This window comes from Diabrotica virgifera, chromosome 6 (assembly GCF_917563875.1).
Source record: "Diabrotica virgifera virgifera chromosome 6, PGI_DIABVI_V3a".
In the NCBI taxonomy this organism is placed as follows: Eukaryota; Metazoa; Arthropoda; class Insecta; order Coleoptera; family Chrysomelidae; genus Diabrotica; species Diabrotica virgifera.
In genome coordinates this window covers 24,835,074-24,856,017 of record NC_065448.1, presented here as the reverse complement: position 1 = coordinate 24,856,017, position 20,944 = coordinate 24,835,074, and the positions used below count along the sequence as shown (strand labels likewise).

The window sequence follows — 20,944 nt, the reverse complement described above, 5'->3', positions numbered from 1 at the left end:
AAGCTTTTGATTCTGTAGAGTTTGAAACAGTACTGGAAGCCCTAAAGCAAAGCCGAATAGACTATAGTTCACTATTAGTCACTAACCAAAAACATCTATGAGAATGTTACATCAAGTATACAGCTACACGAAGATTGAAAAATTCAGCTTAGGTTGAGAAGTAAGACAAGGAGACAATATCTCACCTAAATTGTTTACGGCAGCTCTAGAGTCAATATTTAGGGCCGGTTCGAACTCTAATCAACAATGATCACTATCAAATATTTAATTACTGTCACCAACTGTCAATGTCAACTTTAATTGGGTTGCTGAAAACATAATTGATTATAATTATGAGATTAGTTAATCAATTACCATAACAATTATTAACATAATTGATTAACTAATTTCATAATTGTAATTCATAATTATGTTTTCAGCAACCCAAAGTTGACATTGACAGTTGGTGACAGTAATTAAATATTTGACAATGATCATTTTTGATTAGCGTTCGAACAACCGGCCCTTAAGAACACTCAATGGCCAAATATGGGCATCAATATAGATGGAGAGTGATTAAATCATCTGAGGTTTGCGGAGATGATGTATTAATCCCAGATAACTTACAGGATACAGTTCTATGATGTATTCGCTTAAAACTGTACCGGCACTCTGCAGAAGTTGAATACAACATACTGTAGCTGTCATCAACTGCAACATCTTTGGTGTAGGTTTGTAATACCAGTTTTATGTAACAGAAACCTTTCGATGCCGGAGGAATAGGCAGTTGGCAGATATTTCCTCTTATCTCCTTTCTTATATATTTGCAGAATACAGCCAATATACACTCACCGACACAAAATTTCGCCACCCAAATTTTGTTATTAAGTTTGACAATTTATAACATTATTATTTGTACTCCGATTTTCCAGATTATTGCATCAGTCTGTAGGTACATGTATTGATATCGTTGGTTATTATTCCGGTAACAAAAATTTTTTGCTTAGATGGCATTATACGGGGGTGAATGGAAGCGTTGTTTTTTCTCCTAACTTTAAAAAATTCTGTGGAAAAATTGGAGGGCTGATTTTGTTTCATACTCCTTTTGTATTATCCTGTAGCTATCACTATGGTTTTGTTTTATGAATTATCCGAATTCTCTTTTCTTGTAAGAGCTGTAAATAAAAGCACAAGGTTTATTTAATTAACAATATCAAACACACTAAAATTAACAAAACAATTAAATAGCGGGTATGTCCACCTCTTGCAGCAACGACTGCTGCAATCTGTTTAGCATCGAATAAAGTAATGGCGGCCGACGATGATTGTGTGTCGGAAGATGGTGATAAAAATAATAAAAATAGTGGCAATATGAAATGTTGTAATACAAAAAAGTGCTCAGTATGTGTGTGTATAAATTGTTTATCGATTTATCACCAAAGTTGCGCAAAAAGGTGTCCAGAAATCAAGTTTTTGGATGAAACTAAGATAACATGTCAAGTGGTGAAAAAACCGGACGACAAAAACGATAAACAACTAGTGTTAATAGCAGTTGAAAACAAGTATTTAAGGGAACTGGTCGATGAAGTAAAGGATAAAAATAAAATTTTAGCCCTAAATAACGAATTATTGTTAGATAGGATTAGGAGATTGGAACATGAAAATGCTAATCTCAAATGTAAACAAACTTTCGCGGAAGTGGCTACTACACCTATCAGCAGTGTACCAACTTTTATCAGACAAGTGCCTCCAAGAAGTGTACAATCAAATATAAGAAAACCAAACGTTTTACCAATGGAACATGAACAAGGTAAGAAGGAACCTCAAAAAAGGTAAATAGCGAACAAAAGGAAAATGTTAGCGAAGATACATCCGCAGAAGAACGTGAAGACACTAGAGAAGAATTTCAAACAGTGGTTAGAAGAAAACGACAAAGAAAAAACATAGGTACGGGGAATAGTTTCAATGATAAAGAATTGGAGTTCTCATGAGGGGAGCCTAAAGTATGGCTCTATATAAATAGAGTAAAAAGGGCCGCAACTGAGAGGTGATTAAAAAGTATATTAAAAATAACGTGGAGTTTGAAAACGAAATAGTACAAGTGAAGGAATTACCATCGGATGAAAATCGATTAAAAGCGTTTGTCACAACAGCATCTCTCAAGAAAAAAGATATTTTATATGATCCATCTTTTTGGCCTAGTGGTGTAGGAACAAGTCGTTTCGATTTTAACCGTCACAAGGATTTTCTAAGTGGGGGGAATTTTGCAGTACTGTAAAAAATAATCACCCAAAAGTGACACAAAAAAAAATTCAAAACAGTAAATTAATTTAGTTTTTTATGTTGACGAATATTTCGCTCTGCGTATATGTATGTACAATTTTCGAAATAAATATTACCTATAATTATTATTAAAGATGTGTTATCCTTGCCTGGAGAATAGCCCGATATTCCTCTACCAGGACCATAACTATACCAATTTTTCTGGAGGCCTAGGATGACGGCGAATAGCTTTTTTTAATTCATCCCGTAAATGTTCAATAGGATTGAGGTCTGGGCAACATGCGGGCCATTCTAATCTTATCAATTCAACCTCTATTTTATGAGTCAATCAGTGTTTTTATTTACAAAAAATGGTACAGCTCTTACAAGAAAAGAGATATTCGGATAATTCAAAAAACAAAATTTTAGTGATGCCTCCGGGATAATATGACAGGACTATGAAACAAAAGCAGCCCTTCAATTTTTCCACAGAATTTTTTAAAGTTAGAAGAAAATACAACGCTTCCATTCACCCCCGTATAATGCCATCTAAACAAAAAAAATTTTTGCCGGAATAATAACAACCAATATAAATACGTGTACCTACAAACTGATGCAAGAATCTTGAAAATCGGAGTACAAATAATGAAGTTATAAGTTGTCAAACTTAATCAAAAATTTTGGGTGGCGGAATTTTGTACCGGTGAGTGTATAAAAAAGGAGATAAGAGGTAATGCCAGAATTACTTATAGGCCAAGTATTATGCGTATAGCACGTGCATACGTAGAGTAGACCTATAATTTATACCGCTTTATTTTGAATATACATACAGAGGTTATATAGCTCATTGGAGAGGTTGTACGGTCGATTAATAAAAGAACGAATCGAAAACCAACATGAGGAAATAAAAGATCAGAATGGATTCCGTGTGCTGGAAGATCTTGTGTTGATAATAGGTATATTATGTGTACTTCATTAAATTATAGAGAAAAAAGAACAGCCAGAAATGTACTGGCTCATTTAGTGTTCGTTGACTTAAAATAGGCCTATGTTACAGTACGCTAAACGGATTTTTTGAAATATTGACGTAGTATAAGCCTAAGTACTGCATAAATGAACCCTATAGCTAACATGTAGGTACATAAATGCTAAAAGTGACCTTAAAATGGAGAATAAAATTTCAGACGCATTTCCTGTCACAAAAGGCTTGAGACAAGGATGTTCTTTATCCCTAACTCCATTCAAAATCTATATTCAGGAAGGATTAAACATCTGGAGGAAAAAATGCACAGAGATGGTATTTATTTTTTAATCCTTATTATGTGTATTTTGGGTTATCTACCTTAGGGATTTCTTAGAATAGCCGAAACGCCGTATTGACAGTTCCATCAAATATCGTTTGCGCATCCTCTGTGGGAGGCCGCTTTCAGCGCTTTTGTTTTTCGTGCAAATCAGAAAAAACAAAATGGTGACTATTTAATTGAATGTTTTATTTTGTATTTTACTGCACACTACAAATCCAAGTAAATGCTTATGATTCTACAACAAAATTATAACTGCCCTGAGCGGAATAGTACACGTGATGATGGCTGTTTATTATTTTAAAACAAGAAATTAGGTAAGTCGTGGGAGGCATGGTGTTCCAGAAACGAAACAATAAACGTAAATAGATATTGTTTATTCTTAGCAAATGTGTTTTAAATGAAAAGATGACTTAAAGTTCGACTTATTTTTTTAACGAATCTGCCTTTGCTCGTATTTTTAACCGTGTATAATGGAATTATATAATGTTCAAATGTTTATGCTTGTAATAACCTTGTTCCAATTTACATTAGTATTTTTTATTTGTTGTACTATACAAAATAAACATTTTGGTTGTTGAAGGGTAATTTTTGCGCTAAGGGAATCAAATAAAACGTAGAGATGAATGTGAACCTGTTGCAGTGTTCCCAAAGGAAAAAAAATAAAATCGGTAAAATTCTGTCAAAAATTCCATTGATTGTGGAGTCAAATCGGTAGACTTTTCAAATTTCAATATTTTGTTTAGATTTCATTATGTTTTTCTGTAAGAATAAATAAATATATTCATTTAAATCTAATAAATAAAAATAGAGTATAATATTCTGATAATGCGAACTGAGATACTTATACTAGTGATAAGGAAAACAAGAAGTTGGCAGTGACAGTTAACAGTAACGAAGTGAAACAATTAGTGATAATGGGTGCATTCAGACAACCTCAGCGACTGTCAGCACAAAGCGGCTTAGTGGTTATATCCAGCCGTAATAGGGAACACTTAGTAAATCTCACAGTGGCTGACTTCAAGCAGTGTCGTCTCCACGCTACTGCTTACTCAGCTGCCAGCCGCTGAGATTGTCTGAACTTACCCAATATCACTGGAACAAGGCTTCTCTCTGTTGCCAGATTTATATTTAGTACATATCGACCCATGCCACGAAGACTATTGTAACTCAATTTTGGTTTAACTGAGATAATCGTGTTTGAAAATTTTTCGCAGAGTTCGCTGTAAGAAATGACGATATCTTTAGAACAAATACTCCTTACACACTGAAATTTCTGATATATTATATTTAAAGGGTTTTAACGGATTTCACAAATCAAACATAACAAAAAACACATTTTTTTTGCTAAATCTTGTAGACTTACTATAGTTTTCGTCGAAGCAATTAAGGAAAAAATAATACTTACTCTAGACTTAGTAACAGTAAATGACGTTATCTTTGGAAGAAATATGTCTTACAAATTTAAATTTCTGTTATATTATGTATTGGCTCCGTGCATCTCCACTCTATTTACAGAAATTTACAGTCATGTGAGAGGCTGTCAGTTTTGTAAGGACGTTTTATGAGTTATGGGATTATTTTGTTTAACTTAAATATTTTATTTTCTAGTGAGAATAAACGAATACAAATTGTTAATTCATTAGTTATTCTTTTTTAGTGTCATTTATAGTTCAACAAAAATATTTTTTGTCGTTAATGAAGATTTATTGACATCTGCGATAGTGAGGTTATATAGGACATACCGTATCTGTACTTTTTGAAGTCAATTCGAATTTATCAGAGCTAAAAAGTGTATGTAATATGTACAAACAAAACTTATAAAAACGTAAATAATATCATTATATCATGTGTATATTGCCACATCCTTTGTATATATAGAAAAATTTAACCTCACTTCATCCTTCTAACAGCGTTAATCAATTTTATTCTTTGATCTAATTTTTTTGTGAACGAGGAAAATAAAAGTATTTCACATCACTATTTCTCCATGTATTTTTACAGTGAACAAGAGCAGGTCAGTCGATTTTGCTTTGACACTTTGTTAACGCTTGGAGCGAAAGGTTTTAAGGGATTTCACAGATCAAACATATCAAAAAACAGATTTTTTGCTAAATTTTGTAGACTTACTAGTTTTCGTCGAAACAGTTACCAAAAAAATACGTATTCTAGACTAGACTTACTATTGTTTGTTTTTTAACCAAGAGGAGTGATTCAAATTTACCGCGCCGTAATGCTTGTTTCTAATTGGTCCAACCGCAGGCAAGTACTCTACTGTTATTAAATTTTGACACTAATGACATTTATGAAATTTTGGCACTTCTGTCATTTTATAGGTTAATTAAGTATATCAGCGATTTTTTGTGTTTTCTGCATTATTTCTTTAATTTTTAGATTTTTAGTCTACTTTTATATAAAAGCAGTTGTTTTTAGAACTCGAATCTATGTGGTAGTATAATGTATGGATTATCATCGAAAGGTGATATGATCAACGAAAAAAGAAGATGAATTTGGTGACTTTTCTAGTAACTTTCTTGGGTGTGAATCTGTCTTTTTAGTTTACTTCTCTTGGTTAAAAAATAAACTATAGTAACAGATTTATTGAAGCAAAACAGTACTATTTAAAAAATTGTAATAAAAAACATTTCTATAGTTAATCGGAATAACTAAAATTAGAGTCTAACTAGAGAAAACTATAGTAAGTCAAACAGTTTAACTCAAACTTGGAATACCTTCCGCTGTTTCTTGCAACGAAGACTACAGTAACTCAACTTACTATAGTTTTCGCTTGGAAGAGTGTGGGTCAGTAAACTTAATATACACATGCAAATGCTTTACTGGTTGCCTTAAAATTCATACCTGATTTACCATACTTTTCCACCAAATAAAGCTTAAAAAGAATAATAATACCATAATAGTAAGTCAAATGTAAAGTTTTTTTAGTTAGTCTTTGTTGCATGGGTCGATATGAAGGTCTGGATTCTGGAAGTATAACTAGAGGACAGAAAAGAAAATAGGACTTAAAAACTTTATTTGTCATTTTCAATTCACACTAGTAAAAATTGTTTGTCTCATTATTTCTTCTCAGATTTAGGAAGAAGTAAAAATTTCTATCTAAATATAAAATTCGGTAGAATTTCAATCTATTTCGGCAGATCAGTAGACAAGCTTCAAAAACGGTAGATCTGTGGATTTTTCGGTAGTTTTGGGAACACTGACCTGTTGCTCGAAAAATAAACAAAACAATAAGCATAAATAGATATTGTTTATTCTTAGAAAATGTTATTTAAATGAAAAGATGATTTAAAGTTTTATTTTAATGACTTATTTTTGAAGTGAAAACTTCTTTAGGGATGTTGTGCACTTTGGGAATGGGGAAAAACATTGAATTTGCGACTGACATCACTTCACTGAAATAAATTTTGTATGTATATATTATGTGTATGTACATATACATAAACAGCATAGAATGTACACAACACATATAATATAGGTATATTACTTCTTTTTGGATGGGGAAAAAGCATTGAGCTCATGACCGTCATCACTATGGCGAGATATTAGTAATTTATATACTATATATTATAAGTTGAATTGTGTATAAGTTCAACCGAAGTTATAAAGGTTGGAGGAGGGATAGAATGTGTACACGAAGGCATTTAGTTCGCCAGAAGTTTTCACTTCTGTCGGCACTCCCATGAGTGCCTCAATTTTTTTTTTAATGAATCTACTTTTATGTTTATAACCGTGTAAAATGGAATTATTTAACCCTTTCTGTCATGAGTTTTTGTTGGCAGAGATAACAATTTTAAACTTGGACATTGAAATATAAATAATTTTTGTAAAAGATTTATCAACAACAATTTTTGCACATAAACATTATTATGCCTGTTAAAACGTACAGAAACGATGTTTGTTGAAACAATTACAGTGATTCAACGTAAAAAATGGGAATTAGCTATTGTTGAGGCTTAAAAGTTGATGTTCGTTTAAACAAACATGGTGACTGAAAGGGTTAATGTTCAAATGGTTATGCTTGTAATAACCTTGTCCCGATCTATATTAGTATTTTTTATTTATTGTACTATACAAATAAACAATTTTCTTGTTGCAGGGTAATTTTTGTGGGAGGGGAACCAAAGAAAACGTAGAGATGAATGTGAACCTGCTGCTCTGGCTCTGTTGGGTGGGATTGTGGAATCGCTAGTTTAGCAAATACTGTTTTTCTGCATTATGAGGGAAATGGTAGGAGGCTGTTGTGTTTGTTCTGACGATAGAGGCTGGTCTGAGAATCCCCTTGTGTACTGCGATGGACAATCTTGCACTGTAGCTGTTCACCAAGGTAATCAAATCTGACATTATATATAAAGTATTACCTGCCTCGTAAACATTATGTTCTCCTACCTGGACTAAGTTGGGATATTTATAATTTGGGGTTTGTTTGCATATTTTACAACACAAGTTTTTAAAAAAAAATGAGAAACTTGTTGGAGTCAATTGTTTGTAAAGTGACAATGGGCAAAGATTTAGTTAGTTGTAAGTACGAAGTTTCAACAACTACTTATATAAATATGTTACCTATCTCGAAATATTTTTGTATATGAATGTGTTATTTAATAATTAATAAACACTTATACTAAAAATTCCAATATACAATCTATACGTTGGTATTTTTTTGACATGATTATTAACAATACAGTAAGTTTCAATTTTTCAACAAATATAAGTCATCTGAAATATGCTTAACACGTTCCATGCAGATGGCATACATGTGAGCCACATAATGCCTTCACCAATGTGCGGACGGCACACATGTATGTCATTGATTATACACAATTTTTAATAGGTATGTGTTTTTTGGTCCGTTCAGAGCATAAGTTTTAGGATCAGACATATGCACGCAATGTGTTAATTAACGCTGAATTTAAACATTTACATTATAAAGGATATAAAACTTTTAAAATTGCTTCTTTTCGATTGGACAAGTATGTTTTATCAACATTACACAACCGCAGCTACAAATTCCACACAAGGCTTTCTTCGTAGAAGCATTTCTTGTGATGTGAAATCATTGTTATGAGAAAATTTAAATTGAGCACTTTTAGGCATACTTCAAATGCCTCATTTGTTGCCAAAACTCAAAATCCACATTATAGGTTTTGAAGACTAGGCTCTAAAAATGGAAAATCTATATCGACCTGTGAATAGAGGTGATAAATTTGATTAACCACATAACAATAATTGTAAGAAATGGCAAAAATCATGTAACATTTATTTATTTAACAGCTTTCGAGAAACTGTCTTCATTGTCTGCACTCTTCACCTTTAAAACACATTTTTATTTTTCTCAATAGTACATGTTTTTTAATTGCAGGTCACTTCTTCTTCTTCTTCTTCTTCTTCTTCTTAAAGTTCCGCTCCTATCGGAGATTGGAAATCATTCTGGCAATTATAATTTTGTTGGTTACGTGCCGGAACAGTTCAATTGAACTGCATCCAAACCATTCACGGAGATTGCGTAGCCACGAGATTTTACGTCTTCCTACGCTTCTTCTGCCTTTGATTTTGCAGGTCACTTAAAGTCGTTTTTCTGGGAAAAAGGTTCATTCTACACAAAAAGTGCTCATAAATATTTTTGTTCAAAGTTATTTCAGTTACATTTCTTGTTTGAAATATTTTTTTCTGTGGCGTACAGTGGGAAGCCTGGAGATAGGAGTGGCAAACATTATTGCATCTTTTTGAGGTTCAAAAATTGACATTCTCAGCAAAATTCAGCTTCTTTGTATGAGTTTTTTTGTAATTTATATTTGTATATTTGTAAGTACCTATGTAAAACTAGATATGTTAATTTGGTAGATTAATATTGCAACCCTACACCATTGTATGGTAGAAGGGATATGATTATATATATTGTATGAGTTTTAGAGGTCAAATCCCTGACGACTGGACTATAGTGTTTTTTAGAGAGTTTATTCCACATCTTTTTGCTACAGAAACATTTAAATAAAAATGTCAAGAAAGTGCCAACATGAAGTTTTAACTCACTGCTATTTTAGCTCTAATGCGAACAAGATCTTTGCAAAAAGTTTCACGTTTTAAAAGTGCTGACGGGTAAATACTTTCTTGGATATGATACATCATATTGATTTCGTTTCATATAGGGGAGTGCAATTAGAACGAAAACATGCATTGTTTTGGAAAAATTCAAACAAGCTTATATTTTTCTAGAACTTTTTTTGTTAGTTTATATACTTGTTAAAGTAAAAAGTTCTACTCGCAGATTTTGCCGCTAATTGTTTGTTAATTGTTTAAACAATAACAATTGTTTTGTATAAATAATTTTAAAAATATTAAATTCATCATTTTACTTTGATCAAATACGTTTCTATTTTGTTTTTGATTATGCTGAATCCGAATATGGCATTGCAATTTGAAAATTCTTATACAGAGGCTCTTATACAGTATGTATGCGTAGCTAGGAACCACATGGAAAACTTTTTTATTATCAATTTTACGAAAAAAGTTACTCTTAACCATCAGATATCAAATTTTATCAATTTTATATGAGTTATGTCAACAATATTAATTACGTTAAAGAGTAAAGTACCTTTATATTCCAGAATATCAAAAAATGAAATTATGAAAAGTTGTTTGAAATTAAAAACTATGTTTAAATATACAATTATATTATTCTAATTGAAAAAAAAATTTCAATTTTTTCTCAAATTACGGATACTCATCATCATTTTATTACAATTATGATAACTATTTTATTATCACTTTTGCGAAAAAAAGTTGTTCTTCATAAAATGCTCTCCCCGGTCTATAATCTAAGATACAATCATCAGATATCAAACTTTTTTAATTTTATACGAGGTATGTAAAAAATATGAATTTTTCTTAAGAGTTAAGTGCCTTTATTATTCACAATATTTTAATTAGAAGGATGTAATTGAACAATAAAACAAATTTTTTAATTCCAAACAACTTTTCTCAATAACACTTTTCGATATTGTGAAATGTAAAGGTACTTTACTCTTGAGTGAAATTCATATTTTTTGACATACCTCGTATAAAATTAATTAAATTTGATATTTGATAATTGCATCTTAGATTATATACCATGCAGAGTATTTTATAAAGAATAACTTTTTTCGTAAAACTGATAATAAAAAAGTTATCAATAGGTTCCAAGTTACACAGACATACTGTATAAGAGCTAAAAAAAAAATTTTTTACTGAACATTTATTATTGTTGAAGCTTATTATTAAATGTATTTTAGGTAAGTTTTACAGAAAAAGTTTTCATCACTTTGTATAAACATTTTTTAGCTGGTAATTTTCGGTTTTTGTATTACATTTTTGTTATCTTTCTTAATTTTTTCAAAAAGAAATAATTTATTTAATTTCTAAAGTAAAATAGTTTAGTGAATTTTAAAGATTACATCCTAAGCTTTAAAAAAGTACTTATAAAACTATAATATATCTGTCCAAACTTGAGTAATACCGTCTTAAAGAGGTGGTAATTCTATAAAACTACGAAGATTTCAAAAATTACATTTTTTGAGACGTCATATCATGTGAATTAAATTTTTGAGATTTTTTTTTGAATGAAACATAATTTAGTAAGGTGCTTGATGGGTAAGTTGTGTAACATTGAGAGTTTTATAAGAAAAATTGTATTAGTTACACATTTTTAAATCATTTTTAAACAAAATTCATGTAAGGCTCACTTTCCGCCCACACCATACTTATTCCCATACATTTTATTTCTTTCTATTATAACTATAAGATAGCCTAATTATTCTTCTTTCATGTTCAATTTGTAAAATTTCATTTGATCCATTAGTTAAAGAATTGCATTAAAATAACTCAACCATGCACTTCGCTGTACGCTAGTTTACAGTGCGCCAATGTTTGTGAGAAGGGTGACTTTAGCGTTATAAATAAAAAATTATAGAAGATACTGATTTAATTTTAGAAAATTTTTTATATAAGGTTTTTTTTGTAAAATTTTCTGAATTTTTCAATGGTCATGTCAGTTTTTTTCTAAAATTTATATTTTAGGAGTTACATATTTAAAAAAACATCTAATTTCGTAGTTCATTTGTTTAATAAAAAATGAAGCACCCACTTCTCGAGTAGAACTTTTTGATATGTTGTTTATTAAACATTTCTTAATGAAATTACAAAAAGTTCTATCTTGTTTGATTTTTTCCGAAGTGAAAATCTATATGCACTCCCCAATAGCCTTGTAATGGTTGATGAAAAGTTATAATAAGAACTCACTCATGCGAATAAGGCTTTACTAAGAATCTAGGAAATATTGATATATTTTTAAGACATTTTCATTTTTTTGTAATTTAGTGTGTACTTTAGTATTTTTTAGGTAGATTTTATGGTAGACTATTTCCCAGTTTTTTAATTGTACAGTAAAACCTCCGTTAACCGGAACCTTTTTAACCGAAACAGCTGTTTCAATAATTTCCTGAAAGCTTTCGCGAAATTCTCAAATCTTTAACAATGAAAAGTTTTTTATTGGTGTGCTGGCTGAGTCATGGGCCAAGATCAAATCTTCAACATTGGAAAAATTATGGAACAAACTTTTATTATTTTTGATTGATGATCCTGAAACAGAAAATGTTGAAGAAATTTAACCTTTGATAAAAAATTTGTCAGGGTGTGACGAAATTACCCAAGAAGAGATATATGTGAGTGGTTAGCAGCCGATGACTCAGAAAGCGAATTTATCGACCAGGACATCATTGATATGGTTCTTCATCTATTGAGAAATTCACACCGAGAATGCAGTACAGCTAAAATAGGGCAATACATTTCTAATGGGGAATAAACGCACAGGGTTGTTGGTTTTCACCAGTTGTTGATTGCTCTCTCAAGAGCGTCGAACAGGAACTGTGGCAACACTGAATGCACATTCCTATCTTAACCGTACTGCAATCCCAGTGTGAATTTCATGTTAGACAACCTGAGTGTATCAGACGACGAAGATTTGAACTGAAATTCTTGTTATCCAAATTCGGCCCTCCCAATTATTTCGGTTAACGGAGGATTTACCATATTTCATTATCAAGTAATGTATTTGTTTCTTTAATGGGGACCTTTCCATAATAGTCAGATTCAAATAACTAAAATTGAGAATAATCAAACAAACTTGTTCCGTTAACACATATTTTAAATAATGATATTATAATAAAATGTTCGAGTTTTAAGTATTTTGTAAGATTGTATAGGTTAGTTGTAGATAAAATAGAGTAGGTTAGACTGAATTAGATTTTCTATTACATGATGGTAATATATTAAAGAAACAGAAAGATTAGTTTAATATTTGTTGATATAATTTGAGACTTTTGGTTTAACCTGACAGCTGTAGCTATCCAAGAATTAACATGATTTGTCTTGTATGAACATTTTACTTGTATAGTCGGTTCGCTAAACTCAGACACAACTTTCTAGTGATTTTAGTACCTAAGTAATTTTGCCTTTTGGTAAAATTGGCAAAAATAATAATTACTAAATAGTTAATAATTACTAAATGGTTAGTAATTTTGTTAATTTTGGCAAAATTGGCCAAAAACAAAAAAATTACCTACTAAAATCACTAGCCAGTTGTGTCTGAGTTTAGCTAACCGACTATATAAGTAGCCAGTTAACATAGCAGTGGCTATGTTACTGGCTTAACAAGCTGGAGGCCCTGGGTTTGAATCCTGGCACTGACAAATTTTTCAATTTCTAATTTAACTGAGCCGCCACCGTGCTTCGGAAGGCACGTAAAGCCGTTGGTCCCGGCCATGTAAGTAGTCGTTAAGTCATGTTAGAGGCGCTTGCTCGACCTGAAAACCCTAACACTAGACCTTAGCCAGAAGGTTACACGAACTTTACTTTTACTTGTAGTATATATAAATTAGCAGTTTTTGGTAAAATAAAAGCACTAAATGCAGATATATTTTTCCTTTTGAAATACTATTAAAGGTCTATAAATACTGATATTCGCGGTGTGCAAGTACTTGGAAAGGGAAACGAGAAACGACCGTGCGCGAGTCGCGGAGAAATATTGCAACTATCTTAAATAATTCATATTGTCAAATTGACGTATATTTCATACCTTCTGTCATTGACGCAGAAAAATTATATATTGCTCCACAATATTGATATGATATGCAATTATTATATAAAGGTAAATTTAATTAATTGTATTTTGCTTGCAGTACTGCATTTTAATAACTGATTTTATTTACTACATACAATTGTTTACGTTTGCTAAACATAACCTGCATCTTATTTTTTCTTCTTAATATTTTTTGGACTATGGTCTTGACAATTATCCAGCAACCAGGACTAATATAATTGGCCAATATAATTAAAAGTGCGAATAAAAGTACAGAGCGTAGAAATAGAGGTCGCTTTGCCGAACTTGCACGGTCCCAATACCATCATCCTGCATAATTAATGCATGGTTGCACCAACAGATCTTTAGCTTAAGATGTGCTTTAAGCTGAGCTTATCAAACCTACCGTTGCACCATTGAGTCTTAGATCAATTTTCAGCTGGCCACAATGGATTGCTAGAATGATAAGAATAATAAGAATCGAAAATTATGGTGCAACACGTAAGTGAGACTTAAAGTGGCCCTATCTACAAGCTAAGCTGGAGCTTAAGATCTGTTAGTGCAACCAATCTTATTTATTTATTTTATTTTATTTATCAACGGGCAATCACCCAATTAAAATACAGTGTAAACATTAATCACAGGAGATTTATAACCTAACCTAAAGTAAATTTAAAAATTTTAATCATACAAACTAGGAACATTAAATAAATAACAAACATTAACAAAAAATGTACAAAACACAAGGATATCAAGTTATCACATACAGTTTTTAAGCTGAGCTTTAAATTCATTTGGAAAACTATAACAATCTAAACCTTCCGAATATTGGTTAGCAAACCTAGGTGTTCTGGACAAGAAGGAGTTGTGTCCGTAGTTAGTGCGACAAGGGGTCTAATGTAAAAAGGTTGATTTAGCCTCGTTTGTCTACTGAGAACATAGAGGCTAATTTTCTCCAATATTTGAGGAATAAAATTATTGGAGTGTAGTATATTATAAAACATTGTGAGATCCTTATGCATGCGTCGGATTTGGAGAGAGGTTATGTTGAGTGACTTTTCTATATTAGAATAGTTAATTTCATCAACCCTCTGGTTTTGTTTAAATGCAACAAATCTTAAGAACTTGTGCTGAACTCTCTCAATAGCTAGAATATGGGTGTTATAGTGTGGAGACCAAACACATGAACAGTAATCTAGGTGAGGTCTCACAAGTGAACAATACAATACTTTTATGGATGGGATATTTAGAAAGTCTTTTGCACAACGTTTGATAAACCCTAAAAGTTGAAATGATTTTGAGACAATAGATGAGATATGGGGGATGTAGGATAAGCTGGAATCGAGCACAACACCTAGGTCTTTTATCTGAGATACAGAGTCTAAAGGACAATCCTTAATAGTATAGAGATATGTAGGAGTTCTATTTCGACCAAAAACCATTAAGTGACACTTTTTAACATTAAGTTCCATTCCGTTGCTATCACACCAATAGCTCAACCGATCCAAGTCAGATTGTAATTTTTGATAGTCACCATCATTCTCGATTTTCAAATAAAATTTTAAATCGTCAGCAAACATTAAGGAAAAAAGCTTGGTGGAAACAGGACGCAATATCATTAACATAGATATTGAATAGAAGGGGTCCAAGATGTTACCCTTGTGGCACTCCCGAAGGTACCCTAATTTCAAACGATTGAAAACCCTTAACACATATTATTTGTATTCTTTCAGATAGGTAGGATAACAACCATTCTAAAAGTTCACCCTGGATACCCAGACCTCTCAACTTATTGATTAAAATCTTGTGATTTACCCGGTCAAACGCCTTTGTAAAGTCTGTGTATACAGCATGAACCTGGAAGCCACCTTCAAGAGATTCCACAAGGAAGTTGGTAAATGTCAATAAATTAAGTTCAGTGGAGCAGCCAGAGAGAAATCCAAATTGTTGGTCGATAAAACAGCATTTTAAACTTGCTGACAAATAGTCACAAACAAGACTCTCAACAACTTTGGGAATACAACTCAGAATGCTAATCGAACGATAATTGTTCACTCGAGACTTATCTCCAGATTTTAGTATTGGGGTAATAAAGCTAGTTTTCCAGTAGGCTGGGAACATCCCGGTGATGGCAGGTTAAAAATGTGAAAAAGTGGTCTAGAAAGTAAAAAGCTTAAGTGTTTAAGAAAAGTAGGTGGAAGACCATCTGGACCTGGCTCCTTGTTGCTATTCAAAATGGAAAGTTTTTCATATATAGACGAAATGGAAATGCCAAATTGAGATATAGTAAATTGTGATAAGTTGATGTCACCAGAATCTAAAATAGTATCCTGCAAAACACAACCTCTATCACTATAAGTTTTTGAAAAGTATTCAACAAACAAATTAACAATTTCTGTACCACTAGAACCAGTGATATTACTATTGGGACCGTGCAAGTTCGGCAAAGCGACCCCTATTTCTACGCTCTATACTAAAATTCGCACTTTTAATTATATTGGCCAATTATATTAGTCCTGGTTAGTGGATAATTGTCAAGGCCATAGTCCAAAAAAATAATAAGAAGAAAAAATAAGATTCAGGTTATGTTATGAAAACGTCAACAATTGTATGTAGTAAATAAAATTAGTTATTAAAATGCAGTACTGCAAGCAAAATAAAATTAATTAAATGTACCTTTATATAATAATTGCATATCATACCAATATTGTGGAGCAATATATAATTTTTCTGCTTCATTGACAGAAGGTATGAAATATACGTCATTTTGACAATTTCAATTGACAATATGAATTATTTAAGATCGTTGCAATATTTCTCCGCGACTCGCGCAGGGTCGTTTCTCGTTTCCCCTTCCAAGTACTTGCACACCGCGAATAGTGTACAACTGATGGTATATTAGGTTTGCTATTTTTATTACTAACAAATTTCCAAAAATTTCTAATATTATCCCTGAGGGATGATTCAGTTAATGCAATGTAATCACGATAACATTGTTGTTTTAAGCGTTTACATTGAGCCCTTAATGCAGAAAACTCATTAAAGAGAGTGGGGGATTTAGTTCTCAGATATTCTTTGTGAACTTTCTTTTTCTGAATAATTGTAACTTTGAGATCTGGAGTAAACCACACCGGAAATTTCTTTGCTGAATACTTTTTAACAGGAACATAAAGATCAAATACTGATCATGTCACCAAGAGACTTATTTTTAAACAAATTATCCCAATTAATCCCATATTATTTTATATATCCCAATTAAATTGAGAAAGAAAATTTGTAACATCTAGGACGTTCATCACATGGAAGTCTCTATAAAAAGCGTCACCAATCAGTCCAGGGTTGTTAACACATGATTCACACTTAAATTCAAAAGATATAGGTGGATGATGAATATCCAAAGGAAGTAGGACTATCTCTGCTATTGATATCTTAGCTTCGCCATCGTCCATGAAAATCAGATCCAGCAAATTGTTGTGTGCATTTTTAACGGAGTTGACTTGATAAAGGTTATGGTATGAGCATGAAGCTGAAAGAATCTGTATGGATTCAACTGTCAAAGGGGTACCCACTGAAGACATTCCATCCTTGGACCAGTTACAGTAAGGAAGGTTAAAGTCCCTAAGGATACAAAGCTTGTGATCGGATTTTAATCCGATAGTTTCTCCACATTCTCCGTAAACTCCCAATATTTCTCTGGTTCACTTTGTGGTGGAAAATAAGCAGTAGCAATGATGATCTTATTGCTTCCAACTTCAATTTTTACAAACAACTGTTCAACACTGTTACTTGCTAACAAAACTGTGCTAGATATTGTTTTACGGACAGCTATAAGCACCCCACCTCCACGAGAAAAAAATGCTTGTTGATAAAGATCTATCCTTTCAGTGGATGTTGTAGTCAAACATTTGTAGTTCAGAATTGTTAATGTCACTAGTCAACCATGTTTCATTTAGCACTATAATGTCATATTGTGAGCAGAGCTGGGTCGGGTACTGATAAATTGTACTCGGGTACAGAGTACCAGGTACTTTTCATATTAAAGGAACGAGTACAGAGTACCGAGTACATTGCTCCAGAAAAGTACTCAGAGTACAATACTCAAAGTACATTCGAATGTAAAACCCGAAAAAAGGTAAGAAGGTAATACAGTACTCTCTCTATAACGAACACGGTTATTACGAGGTTTCGTTTATAATGAGGCACATTTGGTTATAACGAGGAAAAATGAAATTGAAGAATATATTTACCTATTTTTAGCACAGTAAGGGCTATAAATAATCTGCCTGTATACAGATATCCCCAACATCTGTGTGGTTATCGAGGCCAGTGCTGTAATAAAATCCACCGCCTATAAAAAACTTCTTCCTAATTTGTTTATTTTTCGACAGATATTGAATATTGTAGGAAATTTACAATTTATGATGGCCGAAGCCTTATTGTTGAGGAAACAATATTTAGCATTTTATATTGCTCCGAATGGCTTAACTATAGGAAGTTAATGTCTTAGAAAACTATATTTATTCATATGTATGCACAATATTATTGTTGTCCGATATAACGAGATCCGCTTATAACGAGGTAGTTAGTTCCATTTCAGTTCTCATTATAGGAGGAGTCTAGTGTAATTATATCTGCATCTCTAAAAATATTTGAGGCACTCAGGGCAACAGTGGCCTAACCCACAAATTGAGCATTTTTAGATTAATACATCAATAAATCCAGAAACATTGGATCTATTGATCAACAGTGGTCTACACAATACACAACCTAGCTTCATATTTGGCTAGATGGCACTATATAATTTATTGTTGCCTTGATAAATATACTGGAAATACGAATACAACAGTGGCCTAATCCTCAATTGTGTGGCTCAGGCAAATGTTGATTTTACAGTTAGTAACATATATCAACAAGTGTTCATCGTATCAGAATAATACGCATAATTCATAAGAATGACTATTTTTAATTTTATTAAGTAATATTTAATGATAATGATTTAATTTGTCATATCAATTTCCTATTTAGTAGCCAATTTTGTGGCTTATTACGAACTAAAATAGTAAATTAGATAGTAATACAAAGTATTAATTTGTATTAATGTATTAATTAAAATAAATAATTTTTCTGCGTCTTATTCAATTTGTAAAGGTTGTTTCTGTCGGTAGCCTAAAGACAGGTGACGACCCAAAGATACCAAAAATGTAGGTATATTGCTAAGTAATAATAAAAATTTTTACTACCTAGTAGTATTTTGAGAAATACTCAATAAACTTAATGCAAATTATTTAGTTTCTTTGATTATGTGAATAACACCTTAAACTTTTCCCAGGGTACTTATATGCAAATATCAACCTATCTTTTCTATAAATAAAATGAAAAGGTAGATTTACATAATTAGTTAAGTCTTGATTATCAACAACAAAGTATCTGGAACGAGATCGATTTATTGTATTTCATTATTTTGTGCAAATACTATAGTAGCACGTAGCACCTTTTTGTGTTTATTATTATAAATATTTAATAAAAGTGCTCTAACCTTAATGCAAAATGGATTACGAATTTTCTTTTAATGAAGGTAGGTTTAATTATCCCATAACATACATTTTAAGTGACTAAAAAAATTAAGAATTCAGTATTTATTGGTAGAAACTTGGCCTATTCAACAATTTTAAATAAAGCAGCAGTGGCCTAACCCACATTTTTTCTTTAAATTATTATCAAAATTTTGCTCACTATGTATCATTCGAAACATGATAAAAAACTAAATTAAAAAATATATCAAAATAAATTTTAATTACCATAGTGTTAGAACACTATTAAATCAAATTTGAATACGCGCTTTTGCGTGTTGCTGTTAATTTGCTCTCCCACATGCAGCGACAAGTTTAGACTTGCAAAAAGTACTCGGAAAATGTACTCGTATAATAAACACGGGTACCAGATATTTTACCCATATGCTACGGGTACGAGTACCGAGTACTTTATTGAAAATGTACTCGGGTACCGGGTACTGAGTATCCAAAATGTACTCAGAGTACAAAATTCGGATACTTGTACCCGGGTATTGCCCAGCTCTGATTGTGAGTATGATATATTCTCATAGAGTAGATTAAGTTTTGTTCGCAGACCTCTGACGTTCTGAAAATAAACAGGTATTGACGAAGTGGCTTGAACTTTTAATTCTGTTGATTGTCTATGTTTTTTGTGAGCAATTTTGGTATACTGTTTACATAATCTCAATACCACTATCAACAGTTTGTACAACGATAGATGCATATAGAAGGGCACATCCACGTAATTTTTCGGTATATGCAGTGACAGACATTTTACTTTTGTTCTGTCAACACCAGGGAGCGCACATGTGCTCCCCATTCCCCCCTGTGCCATCCTTCGTCATAAAAAATACTGCTTCTGGAATATGCAAAAGTGGGGCTGGGAATGCTTAGCCCTAAAATTTTGCATTTTACAAAATTAGAGATTAAATCCAACTTATGCAGTGCACCATATTTTTTTGTAGAAAATAAAATATTATTTTAACTTTATTATTTTGTAACAACTGAATCTTTTTAGAACTATGAACAATATTGTGATTCAAATTTTTAATTCAAATGTGTAGAAATCTACAAATCTCCCTCTATTTGAAGTATACTAACCAATCTTCCCATTTGAAATGCCACTCAATATGTGTATACTTGTTGGTATCTACACAAAAATTTATTATCAGTGCCTCTATCGACCGGGTTACATCATTTTTCTCTTCAGACACTACTAAATAAGGGAGACTTCTTTGTTACGAATTAGTGTTCTGTAAGTGTCTAAATTCTTTGCTATAGTCCGTCCCACCTTGACTTTACAGTATAGGGAACATAGGCAATGCAGTCCTTATGAGAGTTTTTAGCGCGGTGATGCCGATTTTATCAATAAGAATTTGTAATCAAACATTAGAGAGATTAAATTAAAACTGTTTTAGAAAGGCAATCTACATTTTTGGGTTTCATATGAGTAATATCTATAATATATCAAATAAACTTAAACGCATACGAATCCTAAAATTGTAGATTGTCTTTCCAAAACAGTTTTAATTTAATCTCTCTCAATGTTCGATTACAAATTCTTTTTGATAAACTCGGCATCACCGCGCTAAAAACTCATATGGACTGCATTGCCTATGTTCCCTATTGGGACCGTGCAAGTTCGGAAAAGCGACACCTATTTCTACGCTCTGTACTTTTATTTGCACTTTTGATTATATTGGCCAATCATATGGTCCTGGTTA

The 20,944-nt window shown here is 32.0% G+C and overlaps 1 protein-coding gene across 4 annotated transcripts in view; it reads left to right on the top strand.

Moving 5' to 3' along the window:
* The first annotated feature begins 3,668 nt into the window (after window positions 1-3,668).
* Window positions 3,669-20,944, top strand: part of LOC114326980 (protein AF-10) — a 140,619-nt gene continuing 123,343 nt past the window's right edge. For 2 of the 4 annotated variants that reach the window (XM_028275473.2, XM_028275471.2), the window contains exons 1-2: window positions 3,669-3,859; window positions 7,657-7,884. In XM_028275473.2, the coding sequence (XP_028131274.1) occupies window positions 7,776-7,884 (109 nt within the window). In that variant the 5' untranslated portion in view covers window positions 3,669-3,859; window positions 7,657-7,775. Of the gene's footprint in view, window positions 3,860-7,654; window positions 7,885-20,944 lie in introns of those variants that run through there. The other 2 variants (XM_028275472.2, XM_050653837.1) reach the window with 2 other exon arrangements.